This window comes from Psittacula echo, assembly GCF_963264785.1.
Source record: "Psittacula echo genome assembly, chromosome: Z".
NCBI lineage: Eukaryota > Metazoa > Chordata > Aves > Psittaciformes > Psittacidae > Psittacula > Psittacula echo.
This window is the reverse complement of record NC_137742.1, coordinates 74,233,966-74,250,938: the sequence shown is the minus strand read 5'-3', so window position 1 is coordinate 74,250,938 and position 16,973 is coordinate 74,233,966. Positions and strand designations below refer to the sequence as shown.

The following is a 16,973-nucleotide window of genomic DNA, read 5'->3' as shown; positions in this document are numbered from 1 at the left end:
AGCTTAATGCCGTAAATGATATCAGCAGGACAACTTTTACGTAAATATTAACCTGTTAAAAAAAAAAAAGGCACCTGAATTGACAAAACAAGTGCTCAAAAGTCAAGACAACAAAATTTCAAGAGATTTCTGTGAATTCATTCTAGGTGAAAAGCCTTCATTACATGATCACAGAATTCCAGAGGGTCCTTGCTCCACCTAGGGCACAGAATGGTTGCTCATTTAGCGATGGTGACAAAGCAGCAGACAGAAGAAACAAATACATTTTCCAGCTCTCACTGGTCATTACGCAGTTGAGTGCCTCATGTAGTTCTGTCCAGAAGAACCCGGGAAATTGTGACTGTGGTAATTTTTCAGAGTGGAGAACAGTCATGTAGATGGATTTAGACCAGAGCATCCACTTCTGAGCAACTGATCTACAGGCATAGGATTTAATTATATATTCTATTATGATGTATGTAATTGTGTGTGTCTTCTGAGCAGAGCTGCTGCTATCTTAAACTTAAGACTCCTGTCTTATCAGAGACCAGCAGCTCAGGTTCAACACTCAGAATAATGATGCACACAAAAGTACCAAACTCACTATGAGATGTTCTGATCAAGTCACTTCTCAGTTATTTGGAAAGGGGAAGAACTGAAAGCACAAAAACCATCCTCCATTACTTTCAATACATGCCTTCCCATCTCCACAACACATATAATACAGGTCCCAGAGGGAACAGCCAATTAAAGAAAGCTACATAGGACAAATGGTTTTCCACTTTCTTAACGGCCTGAAGGAACCAAACTGCACTGAAGAAAGGAGGGAGGAAGAAGAAGAAAGAAAGAAGGAGGAGAGGTATTTGGAGATGTGATCTTGTCTTCTCCAAAGGTACGTGGAAGAGAAAACAACAGTTTTCACTCTCACTGCTCCCATAACTATTACAAAAACCAAACCAAAACAAACCCCTGAAGCCTAGTAAATCCCAGACATTCCTTAAGTCCAACTTTCATGCTGCATGGAACAGATATTCTCTGTGGAAGGGGGAGCATGTTACCAGCTATTCAGATGCTACTCTGACTACATAAGATGTCTCAAGCCGCTGTTCTTCTGCTCTATTTCACAGGGATGTTATGCCATTATTGCCTTTCTGAGAACTGACAAAAATGCTCATTCACAGCAGGTCAGACAGAAGGCATAACATCAGATTGACACAGGCCATTCTTAAAAATAAACAAACACCAAATGTGTAGTCTTTTTATTTTTACGAATCACCATGAACATACAAGCTGTGCTTTCTTCTAAGCACCAAAAAGCCACATTTAACCTTACTAACGTCCTTGCTTTAATCTGTCTCCTTTCCCACACTTTTTGTTATACTCTCCATCTCAGTACTACTGATACACCTCATGATACACCTCAGGATACATTCTCATTAGATGAAACTGGTATATAAGATTTCTAACCACACAGCTATTAACGCAAAAAGATGTTCTACTTTGTTTGAGTATTAAGGTTACTTTAAAGTTGCTATTTCCTGCTATGAAACAGAAATGCTCTGAATACTTCAACACAAAATGTCTATGCAAGGACTTCTGTTTGGAAAAGCTGCAGGGGTAGAGGGAAGTTACAAAAACCAGACCCAATGCTTTGTAAGGAGAAGAACAGAAGTTTTCTAACTGCCCCCAGCACTTCGACCAGGTAGCTTCTCATAAAACTATTCCTACTGCTGTCTTTCCTACGAAGTCTGGCTTTACTTTTCTATGAAATCAGAATGATAAGGGAGCAGCCAGCAAAAGCTGGGATTACTTCTGGAGAGAAGTGAGAAGGATCCTCTCAAAAAAAGCAAGTGTTTTTTTTTTTTGCTTTTGAGGTTTGTTTGGTTTTTTTGTGTGTTTGTTCTTCCCTTGCAGAATTACAAAGAAACTATAGTTTTAATTCAGCAAAATTCAGAGCATCCAGATACATAGCTCTACAAGCTTCCTGAATTATTGGAAACTACTCCAGTAGAAATGTCAAGACATGGAACTAAAAATATTACTTAACATCAGTAATGAACTTGTGCTCGAAGTCCTTAATACCCACAAAAACCTTAGCCTCTGATTTTACATGCACAGTACAAACATGGTAAATGTTTGGTTAAAACATAGAGACAGGATGGAAGTGGTGGAGAACTGCACGCATTCCTACCCTAAGGTAGGAAGAGTCATCTAAAGGTACCCAGAACTGCAGAATTAGTGTTTGCACATCTTAGTATTTCCTAACAAGGGTCATTTCTTTGCAGCAACATAGTCTTAAAACTCCTTTAGTTCAGAATTACATTCAAGAGGAAAGGAAGCACAGAAAAAGGTTGGGCACAGCAATGGCACAGATTTCCCCATTTCACAATGACTAATAAAGGTAAGTTGGAAGGGCCTCCTCTGTTTCATACAGGCATGCATTATGCTTTTACATTCATAATTTATCTGTATCATAAGCAGTTGGACAAAAATAACATTATTTCTGCAAATTCATACCAAAAGCCTACTTTTCTAAACACAGTGTTTATTTGCTTACAAAGAATCTGAAAAAAAACCTCACAATGAATTTGGGCACTCTTGTGCTAGCCGCAGTACAAACCCCCTAACACAAAGAGATACTGTCCGAGTAGTAACCCAGGCAATGAAAAAAATCTAGATGATAAAAACAAGCACAGCGTGTGATGACCAACAGGAGTGAACTGGTAGGGCAAGAGTTAATGCTGGTGATGGTGGGTCAGAGTGATGCCCACACCACATAACACTGCAGAGCTTTTTTTTGCACGTGTCCCGGTCTGTTCCCTTGAGCTGAATGACCGTTTACAACTGGAGTGCACCTTTCATCTTACCTTCATCTGAGAAACTCTTAACTCTAAGACCAGTCTGTGATGGAAGGAGAGAAAACAAAGCAGAGAAAAGGGGAAACTGGCTTCAAAAGCACATGCATAACCTCATCTAAAGCATTAACAACAGATGCACTCACAATGATCTCAAGGAATCATGATCTGCTCCATGAGAATCATTGTTAGTTCTTATATGGCCCCAGAGTATTCTAAGACTGAAAAAGACACATATGTGTTGTTTTCCTTATTGATCTTGTTCCAGGAGAGGAGACTGGCTGTGGTACTATCCTGGAACTGACCTAGAGCCAACTCAGATGCAACAGTGCAACCAAGCTAAAACATGCCCTGATAAAGCGCAGGGGAACATTCATCATCTTCACATCTCATTTTTCTCCTCCATCCCACAGTACATCCACACTGTCTAGATTCAGCTGTTTGGCATTTAGCTTGTTACACACCGTATTTACTCTGCAGGAGACATTAATGAACATTGCAAAGAAATTTATGTAGGCTGGCTGGACATCAAAAAAGGCCAAATACAGCACGTTCTGGGCATCGCAGTTCAAACCATTTTACAGTTAAAACCACTGTGGATTAAATGGCCCTGCAGAGCATCTGTATACTAAACTGCACAGAAGGCCTGATCTCCTGTCTTCACAATAATCCTGCAAGTTCACAATTTAACCTCTTTCTGATGTCTGACAAGCTGCTTCAAGAGCTGTGTATTTTGAATGCCACTCACTGAAAGCTTTCATGGACTTGAAGCAAAGATAAAAACCCAGCAAGTTTTAAGGCCTCTTGCCTCAAAACCATCCCTGACTGATCATGGTTGACAAATCTGATTTGGAGAATCAGAAGAAAACCAGTTATATATTGCTTAGGTCTAGTATTTCATATTCATGAAAAAGCACAGACATTTAAATTTTGTACTGACCAAGCCACAACATTTCTCAGAAGCAAAACAGAGTGATGGTGTGTTTTAACTTTGATTAGATGACCCAGCATTTTTGAGGCAGAATATGAGACAATGAAAACTTGTGTTTTGGGTTACCAGTTTAACTAGAATAGTAAAGAAGTCTGTTGTTTTAAGCTTTCCTATACTATCAGCCATCCAGGCACCAGTTCACCCTGGCCATCCACATCTCTACTCTTCTATGACCACTGGAACTTCTTCGATAACCTCTGCTTAGAGAGGTTATTGAGAGCCACAGGCTAAACCCAGCATGAAAATCTAACTCCTATTACATACATGTGAATCACCCACCTCAGAAATGATACTGTGTTAAACTCCCCACCCAGCATCTCTGATTTTTGTTTAGATTGTTCGTATGTATGGAAATAATTGTCTGTGCAGTGAAAATCACAGTACTGCATCAACAGCTCTGAATATCTTTAGAAGTACCTGATGAGAAAGTTTTTCTTGCACTTTTCTAAAGTGCAGAGTGAATCAAGCTCATGACTGAAAATGTTAATGACCACTCCCTTCCTGGAGTTGACTATTCACACCAGTCACACTTCCAGTAACTTTTCAACTACAACTAACAACTTACAGTTCACAGGAAGTGTTAATGTGTTTACCATGTGTGATTTAGTCAATGCTGCCTGAAATACACCTCCCTTGAGCTGAAATCAGGAAGAGTAGGAAATTGTTCCCCAATCTACACAGCTTGCTTACCTCCTCCTGTTTCGTGCCGGTGTGTTGCATCGTTCCCCTGAGAAGTGGTGTTGGCTGGGCCGAGCCAAAGGCGGCTGCCTGTTTGGTGCCATCTCCCATGGTCGCATTGGTGGTGACGGAGCTGGTGATGCTGCTGAATAGTCAAAGACTGAATGGGAAAGGCGCTGTCGCTTTGGACTAGGACTGTCTTCGCTCTATGCCAGTTAAAAACAAACAAAACAAAACCAAAACCCACCTCCGGATGAGTGAATTACAGTCCACATTTCAGTATTGCTTTGCAGCTACCATTAGGAGTGACTTACTGAAGACTGCACTAAACCACCATAAAATTGAACACCCTCAAGAAGTTGCCTATTTATTATCTTTACAACACAAATTGGTGATGGCTCCCTAATCCCTAAAAGGATTAGTACTAAATAATATTTTAGCAGCATTAAAAGATAAAAATTCTAACATTCATGCAAAACTATGTAAGAGAGGAGAGTAACATGAAGAAAAAAAGGCAGACCCTATTTTACATCCATTTCTACCGTAGCATTTATAGGCTACAGAAGCATGAAAAAAATATACAGTCTTCAAAACAGTGTAATCCGTACTTGTCATGAGCAGATGTCATGTAGATCTTGCACTCTGTGTTGCTTCCCTCTCCTTTTAGGTCTGTACTTAAGAGAGTTCATACAGACATCTGTATTTATTTTACAGTTAAAAGAGTACTGCAGCCTATTTTAACTCTGCTATCTCAGTACAGTGGTGTTTCATGCTTCTACTTATTCATTAAAAGTACTTAACACATAACCTGAAAATAAAATAATGACCGATCTGAGGCTAAGTCTATGTACCTCACTAGAATTCTGCAGACACTGCACAGTGCCTGAAGTTGTCAGTGCTAGTAATATGAGTAATGAACACCGGTCTCGGCCCTTTTCTCCTCCCTATCTTCACAACTGCCCTTGCCACCGAAATTTCTCGTAGGTTCCACATCTGGGCTTTTGCTTATATGGATGACTTCCTCCTCTACCACCCAAGCTCTAGGTACATTGCTACAGTTAGCCATGCTGTCTGCAATTTTTCTTCAAGCAGTAGGAGTCTGTATCAACTATGGTAAACATACTCCTCCTGTTCATGCAATCAAGTATTTGGGCTATCTGATTAAAGACAGAACTGTAGGAATTCCAGAAGATCAGCGGATGAAGACTCGTGAAGTAATCACGAAGATCCAATTAGGATCTCCTCCATGTCATATTCTCAGTTGGTTCTGAACGCAACCACCTCTCTCCTTCACTACCGAATCATCAAATAGAGCTACCATTCTTCTCAAAAGATCCTACAGATGTCTCTGAATCCAGAAGCAAATAATATCAATAATAATAAATAATAAAAGCAATAAATGTCCCTGCCCTTCAACCCACTATTCTATCAAAATTATCACACACCATGCTGTTAACAAGCATAAATGAAAATATAGAAAAAAACCAAGTTCTACCCAGGAGCTCACCAACTGAACACATAAGAACTAAAAACAACACAGGAACTTCCACAGTGAATCCATCCTTGAGTGCAAACACCACAGACTTCTCTGACAGAACACTCTGTCAGCAAGCCAAATCATGGTATTCTCCTGCTCTCCAACATGTCCACTCAACCCACCACTTCTATTTCAGCCCACCACAGCACTATTTCAATTAACCAAAATGACCCCAGACATTTGATGCACAGAAAACTGAACTTGTCTGCAATGGCTTTATGTTCCTAACCTGCCCCCTCAGAGCTCAATAACCCACAGGTTTTTAAAGGTCCTATTTCAGATTTACTTGTAGACCAGTCTATGGGCATCTTCTGGTTGTTGGCTCTACAGGGGCTGATCATCTTCTGAATACTCTCAGTTGCTTCTTGGTAAGTTACCAGTGAAACACATATAATTGTCAAGGTTCTTTCCACGGCAAGCATGCTCTTCCTTACCACCTGAAAGTTTTGTCCAGGTGTTTAATAGAAAAAGGTACTTTTCCTCTCTTTTGACTTGTGCCCATTTTAACTAAATTCCAGTCCTTTTCAAATACTTTAACACAAATTGTAGTTTTCCCCTACTATACATTATCTCAAGCAATCACTAGTAAAGCTTCCTCCCCACTTCCTGTGCACCTCCTCACTGGCAGAGCACGAGAGACTGATAAGTCCTTGATCAGGGTAAGCATTACGTAGCAATAACTAAAACATCGGTGTGTTAGCAGCATTGTTCTCAGATTAAATCTGTAACACAGCATTGCACCAGCTACTAGGAAGGAGAAAAATAACTGTTACATCTATCCTGCAGCCTGCAAAACCCTTTATAATATAAGTAAGGAACAGAAAAGGGTCAAAAAAGAAGAAGCAACCCCAACAAAAGCATAAAAATAAGGTAAACAGGGGTGTCCCTTTTTAATTCTACATCTATTAGACAGATGTAGAACTATCAACATATTTTTAAGGAAACAGGCTGACAATGGATACATCTACTTATGGCTCAATCTCTTTTGAACTCTTTGACTAACTGCACTTGAATTTTTTAGAGAAAAATAGTTCAAAACGAATGTGTGCACATGAGGGTTCCGCAAAGTACATATCCAGGCAAAGTGTGACTTTTCCCTCAGGTGTTCAGCGTCACAAAACTGTAAGAGATCTCCGACAAGTGCCTTGAGAGCAAAACTACTGTGAAAGTATGTGTTTTGTGAGATTTCAGAGAATGTTACTAGCGGACAAATCATAAGGGAACTGTGCAACATTTGTTCCGCCATTCAGACGTGCTCTGCTATTCAGAGTTGCTTATTTAATCTGTTTCACTGATGTGACAGAACGAGTTAGAGAGAAGGATGATTTGTGGCACAAAGTGGAGCTTTCAGGATGGGAGTTTTTATATCCTGATGATTTAAGTCCACTCAAAGAGAAACATAAGTCATAAACCCACAGCTAAATAAGATATGCTGGGGTCTTGGAAGTGCAAAAGGAAAAGTTAAACAGAGGAACAAAACACCAGGTTTAGTGAAGCTGGCATTAAATGAAACACCAATATAAAAAAAGGACCACTGCTGTCCTGATACATTCCATACGTGTCTTGGACTGGGGATCTTCCACTGCTACTGCCCCAATTTAAATCTGGCACCTTTCCCTCCCTGCCCTAATATACCCTGCCCTGCAGAAAGCAGTTTACTTTGGAGAAGCAGTTCTTGAATAATTTTTCCCTTTTGTTTGTGGAGTGCACCACTTCAAAGACAGTGGAGATAAAAACTGCTAAGCAGTTAGCCTTTATCATCACTCCAAAACCCTCACTCACACAGCTATTGCAAACCCCATAATAAGGGTAATTGCCCTCTGTAGTAAGCAACACTAGTTTCACCCAAAATTGTTTCCCATTAGAAAGCAAATAAAGATAATTTTTGAAAATGTATATAAGTATAGATTTAAAATATAATTATGTCCTTTTTTGTACTGAAAAAGAAGTAACTTGAAACTAAGCCAGATTTATCTGCAAACAATGCGAAAAAAACTCAACACAAACCTAAACTCAAGTAAGATTTGGTGGTTATTCTTAAGTTTTTATTAAGAAACTAATTAGCATGTGATGATTCCAGCAAGGTAATACTAGAATGATGAAAAGCAGAGGGAGCTAATGACAGACATATCCTGTAGAATTTAAGATTTGTTTTCATGTCATTTTCAACAAGCATGTTCAACAAACGTGGAGTATCTACTATTGCCAGTATCATTTTGCAATCTATATTATATTGGTCATTAAGTTCAAGAGTTTATTTGTGGAGTATGATACCTCCAGCAAAAACAGCAGCTCCGCAAATCCCCAAACCACTCTATTTGCATCTTGCTAATATTCAAAACATTCTCTGGGATTACTGCTGCTTATCACAGCTATTGTGCTATGTAATTTCTCCTGCCCAGCAGGCAGCAAGAGTAGAATGTCTAGCAGCTATTAAGATTATTGTATGGAGCTTTTAATGAATAAGGTAAAAGCACTGCCTTATTTTAGGTATTAATTCAACAAAAAGAGCATGATGAACAGAAACATAGATTACTTCATCTTTAAAGGCAACTATGTCAGAACAAAGGCATCAGATTGCTGCTAGTAAAAGAAGCAACTTACGCCAGGATACCAAAACCTACCATCTCATCCCCAAAAGTCATCCTGTCACAAGCACCCCCAGTATTCTGCCCTGTTTTCATCTGTGTGCCATCTAAACTCTCACAGTGTAATGGTAACAAAGGTGACTAAACAGTATGCCTGCTTGTAAAATACCCTTTAAAGGAAACATACTAATAAATAATTAGAAAATGTTTTGTTAAACTGCTGTATATGTTTCTTGCAGTAGTTTTTTGTATGTTTTATCTAAACGCTGTTCCAGTTCATTCGGGAAAGACTAAATATTTTCACCAACACAACACCCTTTGAGGTGTTTCTTTTCCATTCTCCCTTTCTAATCAAATTATAAAGACTGCATACATAGACACACACACAGATGATCAACCATCGCAGAAGGGAATTATTACCAAAACAATTGCTGACCATATCTGAAAATCACTCTTCTCTCCAACCCTCTGCATATTCTCACTTAACGGTCCTGACAAGTACAAGAAGAAACTGCTCCATACCTTGTTGTGGCTTAAGCCCAGCCGGTAACTTAGCACCCCAGAGCTGCTTGCTCACCCCCTTCTACTCCCTCCCCAGGCTAGGATAAAGAAGAGAATCAGAAGAAAGTAAATCCCAGAGGTTGAGATGAGAATAGTCCAATAACTACTACTACTAATGAGGGAAATAACATGAGGAAAGAATATAAAACTAAAAAGTGAAAGGAAAAAACAATCAACACAAGTGATGCACAATACAATTACTTATCACCTACCGATCAATACCCAAGCCCGACCTGAGCAGCGATCTGGGCCTTCTGGTTGACTCTCCCCAGTCTATATACTGGGCATGACATGCTGTGGTATGGGATACCCCTTTGGCTAGTTTGGGTCAGGTGTCCTGTTTCTGCTCCCTCCTGGCTTCTTGTGCCTCTCCTCACTTGCAGGGCATGAGAGACTGAAATCTCAGTCAGGGAAAGTGCTACTGAGCAAGGACTAAAGCTTATCGGTGTGTTATCAGCATTGTTTCTCAGACTATATCCATAACACAGCACTGCATCAGCTACTAGGGAGGAGAAAAATAACTGTTACAGCTGAACCCAGGAGGTACCCTCAATTTCAAATGTAGGGAACAAACTACATCTACCCACAGTCCACAAAGACCTTTATAATATAAGTAAACTAATACTCAAAGACAATTTTCAAGCATAGCCTTTTCCTTAGATGTTTTTACACAGTAACTACAGTCTGATGGATATACCTCATATAACCCTGCCAGGGTGACTGGAAATCTGCAGCTGCATGTTTCCTCTTTATGAATGCATATAACTGCATGAAAAAGCAATTATTTTTCCCATGATACATGAAATTAATAAGCATTTTCAAACTTTACTATAGGTATATCTAATGGACTAGTAAACAGAGCATTCTGCACATCGCACCTGCAACCAATCTAAGCAGTCCCAAAAACAGTGATCTGATTTTCACTCTACTAAAGCTCTGATCATAACTACAATAGCAGCACATTCTTGGGCTGAACAGACAGTTGTGTCCAAATGCAGTGGCTTATTCACAGGCCAGGACTAAGCTCAGTTAAAGTATATAAACCAGCTCAGGTCTAGGAAGGTCTGGAAGAGCTGTGCCCCAGGACACTAGAACCAAGACAAAAGTCACTATGCGACTGGATGGAGTTATCAAGGCCCAGAGAGTCTTCTAAGTCTCATTCCATCTCACCCCAGAAACCAGCAGAGGCAGAAGTCTAACTTAGGTCTGGCGTTACAAGATAGAGTTTACAGGTGAGTTCACTGCAGACCTGCATTCAACTGACCTGTTGCTCTTGGAAGTGCAGTGTAATTGAGATTTTTTATCAGGAGGTGCCTCCATATCACAGCATGTCCTGGCAATGTGATTCTTCCAGTGTCCAACCATTTACCTAACCTGTCATTAGTATTGACAATGAAGAAGTACGAAAGATGGCATCTTTTCACCAGTCTGACCCTCGGAAAACCTCAAGAACCCATCAACTAGTTGCAACATAAATAATTCAATGTTTAAAAAAAAAACCAAACCTATTCTGACACCATTTATGAGAAAAAGTTCTGTGTCTGGTAAAGGAGGAAGAGAGAAGCAGCTATTCCCACTGAGGAAAACGTACACAAACCTCAACTGTTATATACTGTAATAAACACATCCTCACTGAGCAGTCAGGATGTAAAAATGTACATGCAAAAAAAAAATGTACATGCAATTATACATTAATGCAGGATGGGTATCACAGACAGAGCTTTGGTCTCTACTGTAATCCGTATATCAGAGAAATGGAAGCACAATCAAGCTGCAGAGAACACTGGAGCCTGGTTTCCAAACATGTTTTATTTCTGCTGCAAGAATGGCAGCAGGGTATTTCCACAGTTACTGCACATGAATGCTCCTGTTAAAGTCCTCTACATAAAACTTAATAGTGGTTAATGGTTGGACTGGATGATCTTAAAGGTCTCTTCTAACCTAAATAACTCTATCAAAGAGAGAAAATTTACACAGTATTTGGTAAAAGGAACACAATTTGTAAAATAAGAACAGCACTACCCATGGCATAAAGAGGATGCAAGTCCATTTAATTTTTTGTGTTTCTCAGAGATACAATGGTATGTATCAATTAGACTGCTCCTAACAGCTGTACCAAACCCACTTACCAGTAGCCTTTCTGAGCCATCCCTAATTCACTGATGTTCAATGGGATTAATTCATTATTTACTGATGGCAAGCACAATGGACAATGTTGTTCTTCAGCAACCAGAACTGACAATGAATCCTCCAGACAACACATTTTTGCAAAAGACCTGAAGCACGCGATTGCTATACTAACAGCATACACCATATTCCACCAAATGTACCTCTTCATTTTATTTATGATCAAAACACACTAATAACCTGAATACTGAATTTGATGTTTATTTGGCATCAGGCTGACAAGCCATTCCCAAGGTTCTCTCTGTGTTAGTTCCTTCTGACATGCAATTCCCATTTAATCCAGTGTTTAGGATATGCAAGAAACAACATTTAATAAACCTAAACTGTTCAAGTTTCCCACAGTAAGTATTTTCAACAATCTTAAGAATTTGCTTCTTAGGCAACAATTTCTTGTAAAACATGTTGGAATATTTCTTTGCTGCATGTGAATTTAAAACACAGAAGAACATTAAAAAGGTGAAAAAATCTCAGCATCCTATCTAGCACACTCAGCAGCAAAAAGAAAACAAGCAAACTGTGTTTAGTAGTACTACACCTTCCTCATTTTCAAGTTCCAATGCTCATACAAAAAGGTCAGGTCAAGCTACAATGCATATATAATATCTGAAGCATCTCATTTCCTAAAACTGAAGTGAGTTTAAGAATCAAGGAAACACCCTGCCATCTCAAAGTTCATCAAATAGAATTTGAGCACTACTCGCTACTGCTTGCAGCATTTGCTGCATGCAAACAAGAATCCATTGAAATGTGAAATAATTTTTCATAAAAATGAATGAAAGCCATTTCAATGCTGCTAAATTATTAAAAAAAAAAAAAGATAGTAAGCATTTATTTTTATATCACATCAAGGTGTTTTTCCCAGATACAGATCATTACCTCTCATAATCCAAACACCAAACAAACTTCAATAAGGGAAAAACCCCTCAGGTATACCACCCCTCTCTATTAAAGAAACTATTAATTTTATTTTAAAATCCCAATTTATGGACTCAATTTTGAACTGAACTTTGTCTGTGGTGTGGGTGATAGTAAATGAAAAGAGCACTGCTCCTGCAGCTGTTTCCTGCAGTTAGCATGCTCTATGGTAGTAAGCAAAACCTGTCACATATGTTTAGTGTATTTTTAAGCCTTCTTATTTAAACCAAGAAAGGTTACAAGTTATGCAACAAATAGTAAGAGTATCCAATAAGATTTTTTTTTTCTATTCTCAATTTATCATTTTCTACCACTTCAAGTTGCCTACAAAGATCTGAGTTAAAGTGTCCATGTTTTGACACCAATACTCCCCTAACACAATACAGAAAACACTATTTCAGATGATGGTGCCAACAGTCCTGAATTCCTGTTTTGGTATGTAAATAGAATAAGAGGTTAAGTTTTAAATTTAAATCATGCTTTTCTGTTTATAGAAAAGGGGCTAATTTCCCTATATACAAGGCTGAAACACATTAAATTCAGCACATGTACCATTAAAATATGTTCATCACTCTGAAGAAATTACTTCAAATGTCATAAAATATACTGAAATAGTGGTATACTTAAAATGATGCTAGGGCAAGAGGAAACAGGTGACATCAAGACAAGGTGTTCAGATAAATCCAGACTTCAAAGAAATCAAGTTTTCAATTTTGTTCTTTCAGCTGATGGGGCAAGGAATCTCAAGAGAAGTCCAGTCGAACGCTGTCTTCATGCCAACGTATTCTCTACATATAGTTTCAATGTACAGTGTGCATCCACTATTGATTTTTTCATTTAGGCATGTGAAACTAAAATACAGGTACATCAACACAGACAGGTTAATTGACACTTATAAAACAAATTAGACTCCACTTAAAGAATTTTTTCCCCACATTAGGCTATTTATGTATGTACAGAAGCATGCACACAGGCTTGGGGAAGAAGTGGCTGCAGAGCTGCTCAGTGGAAAAGGACGTGGGGATGCTGACTGATGGAGCTGAACATGAGCCAGCTTGTGCCCAGGCAATCAAAAAGGCCAATGGCATCCTGGCCTGTATCAGCAATACTGTGGCCAGCAGGACCCAGGGCAGTGATCATCCCCCTGTGAGGGTGAGGCTGAGGCTGCACCTCAAATCCTGTATTCAGTTCTGGGCCTCTCACTACAAGACACTGAAGTGCTGGAGCAGGTCCAGAGAAAGGCAACGGAGCTGGTGAAGGGCCTGGAGCACAAGTCTGATGAAGAATGGCTGAGAGAACTGAGGGGGTTTAGTCTGGAGAAGAGAAGGCTCACGGAGGGCCTTATCACTCTCTACAACTACCTGAAAGGAAGAATGGAGCCAGGAGGTGGCTGTTCTCTTCTTCCAAGGAACAAACAATAGGACAAGAGGAAACGGCTTCAAGCTGTGCCAGCGGATGTTTATACTGGATATTAGGGACAATTTCTGCCCCAAAAGGGTGGTCAGGCACTGGAACAGGCTGTCCAGGGCAGTGGTGGAATCACTGTCCCTAGAAGTGTTCATAAACCATGTAGATGAGGTCCTTAGTGACATGGTTTAGTGGTGGCCTTGGCAGTGCTGGGGTAATGGCTGAACTTCATGACTTTAATGGTCTTTTCCAATCTAAATGATTCTGTGATTCTTTTTAAAGCTCATTATATTTAGATTATGCACTACATATTACAGAGTAATTGTTTTACATCTACATGGGCCATTTAATTTTTAGCAACAGTTCATATAAGTTTAGGAGAAATCCATCTCCTGAAGCTCTTACAAAAACTGTCAGACAGAGCATCTGTGCTCAGAAGCACCCTAAGATATGCCATGCATGCTCTCATCCTGGTTCACACAATGATTTAACTCTTACTGCAATGTAAAATAACAATCTGGCCACTTCTGTCAGGAACCAACACACCTGGCAGGAAGGCAGAGCACAAGGCAAAGGTAAGAGGCCCTGCAGAGAGAAAAGGGTTGAGTTAATGCAATTGCTGAATTCGCTCAGGACAGAGGTGTTCACAGATTTTTGAGACAAGAACAAAATTGCAAGACTGATGAAAGGGCTTCCTAAACAGAAAGCAAGCAAAAGACAGTGCATGTAGTGTCACTCACATGAAGCATCACACTTCTCAGGTTGTGGGAATTACAGAAAGCAATGTTATTGCAAATGAACCAGTAAGTAAGGAGATCTAGGACCGCAAATTTGAAATGTGCTTACAGAGGACCAGGAACCATGGACATTAAAGAGACAAATACGCTATTTTCCTTACAGGGGAATAGTAAAGGCACAAGTCATTTTATAGATGGAGTGCCTACAGATGACACTACGTGAGACAGATGTATGCTGTTTAACTATTTTTCTACCAGATGAGGCACAGTTCCACTGCAACCAAACTGGCTGGTCAGCACCAAGGTGCAAAAGGATTTCCTTTCCTTCTTTTCGCTTTCCAAGGTTTTCATAGAGCTGCTGCTGTTAGTGTTTTACTGCTGCTAACAATAAAAAAGCCCTGACTTTCGATATTTTAACAAACAGAAATCAGTAGACAGCACCAAAAAGCAAAAGAAGTTTCCTTGCCCTTTCAAGAGCTGAGTAAAAGAGGAACCTGCACACTTCACTCAAGTGCAGCTAAAGAGTAAAACCCATGAAAACCTCCCTGTCAAATCAGAGACCTAGACAAGCCTTGCCCAAGCCAGAATTTAAATTAGCTGTATTAGATTATTTAACTTGATATAGCTGCTTACATAGAAAAGGAAACCATGAGCTGTTTCTCCATGTGAAATGGCTGAGTCAAATGTGTATCTTTCCAGAACTTTCAATAAGCAATCCTCCACAGTCTAAAATCTCTCTGACTAAGAACAGGAAAAAAGAAATTTCACATCCTACCTGCAGCCTTATTTCCACCTTTCAAATCCCTTAGGGGCATGGGGTGATGAAGCTACACACAAGGATGAAGTAAGAAAACCTTTAGAAGCCTAAGACTTGGTCTGTACAAATTCTCATTAGATTCACCAGCAACTTAACCCACGTAAGCTTCCATGGACAAACATGTAGGACAGCTTTAAAATTCAACATGAACATTTAAGTTTGAAGTCAACAGAAGCCCTGAAGAAGTAATTTGTCTTCCTAACTGGACCATTTTTTAATATTCTAATAAGAATTTGCACAGAAAAAATGTAATTCTTCCAGACATTCTTACTAACGAGTTAAAAAAATCGTAGAATCACAGAATAGTTAGGGTTGGAAAGGACCTTGAGATCATCTAGTTCCAACCCCCCTGCCATGGGCAGGGACACCCCACACTAAACCATGTCACCCAAGGCCTCATCCAACCTGGCCTTGAACACCACCAGGGATGGAGCATTCACAACCTCCCTGGGCAACCCATTCCAGTGCCTCACCACCCTCTCAGTAAAGAATTTCTTCCTTATATCCAATCTAAACTTCCCCCCTTTAAGTTTTAACCCATTACCCCTTGTCCTGTCACTACAGTCCCTGATGAAGAGTCCATCCCCAGCATCCTTGTAGGCCCCTTTCAGATACTGGAAGGCTGCTATGAGGTCTCCATGCAGCCTTCTCTTCTCCAGGCTGAACAGCCCCAACTTTCTCAGCCTGTCTTCATATGGGAGGTGCTCCAGTCCCCTGATCATCCTCGTGGCCCTTCTCTGGACTTGTTCCAACAGTTCCATGTCCTTTTTATGTTGAGGACACCAGAACTGCACACAATACTCCAAGTGCGGTCTCACGAGAGCAGAGCAGAGGGGCAGGATCACCTCCTTCAACCTGCTGGTTACGCTCCTTTTGATGCAGCCCAGGATACGGTTGGCTTTCTGGGCTGCGAGCGCACACTGCCAGCTCATGTTCATTTTTTCATCGACCAACACCCCCAAGTCCTTCTCCGCAGGGCTGCTCTGAATCTCTTCTCTGCCCAACCTGTAGCTGTGCCTGGGATTGCTCCGACCCAGGCGTAGGACCTTGCACTTGGCATGGTTAAACTTCATAAGGTTGGCATCAGCCCACCTCACAAGCGTGTCGAGGTCCCTCTGGATGGCATCCCTTCCCTCCAGCGTATCAACCGAACCACACAGCTTGGTGTCATCAGCAAACTTGCTGAGAGCACACTCAATCCCACTGTCCATGTGACTAACAAAGATGTTGAACAAGACCGGTCCCAGCACCGATCTCTGAGGGACACCACTCATTACCGGTCTCCAGCCGGACATCGAGCCATTGACCACAACTCTTTGCGTGCGGCCATTCAGCCAGTTCTTTATCCACTGAGTGGTCCACCCATCAAACTGATGTCTCTCCAATTTAGAGACAAGGATGTCATGTGGGACAGTGTCAAAGGCTTTGCACAAGTCCAGGTAGATGACGTCAACTGCTCTGCCCCTGTCCATCAGTTTCGTAGCCCCATCATAGAAGGCCACCAAATTGGTCAGGCAGGATTTCCCCTTAGTGAAGCCATGCTGGCTGTCACCAACCACCTCCTTGTTTTTCATGTGCCTTAGCATGTCTTCCAGGAGAATCTGCTTCAAGAGTTTGCCAGGCACAGAGGTGAGACTGACTGGTCTGTAATTCCCTGGGTCATCCATTTTCCCCTTCTTGAAAATGGGGTTATACTTCCCTCTTTCCAGTCGTCAGGAACT

General features: G+C 40.5%; 1 protein-coding gene across 3 annotated transcripts in view; it reads right to left on the bottom strand.

The window, feature by feature from the left end:
• RNF38 (ring finger protein 38) overlaps positions 1-16,973 on the bottom strand; it is a gene marked incomplete at its 5' end in the record, with an annotated part of 86,741 nt that overhangs the window by 23,559 nt on the left and 46,209 nt on the right. For all 3 annotated transcript variants that reach the window (XM_080638535.1, XM_080638536.1, XM_080638537.1), the window contains one exon: positions 4,516-4,709. In XM_080638535.1, coding sequence (XP_080494661.1) covers positions 4,516-4,709 — 194 coding nt within the window. The remainder of the gene's footprint in view (positions 1-4,515; positions 4,710-16,973) is intronic.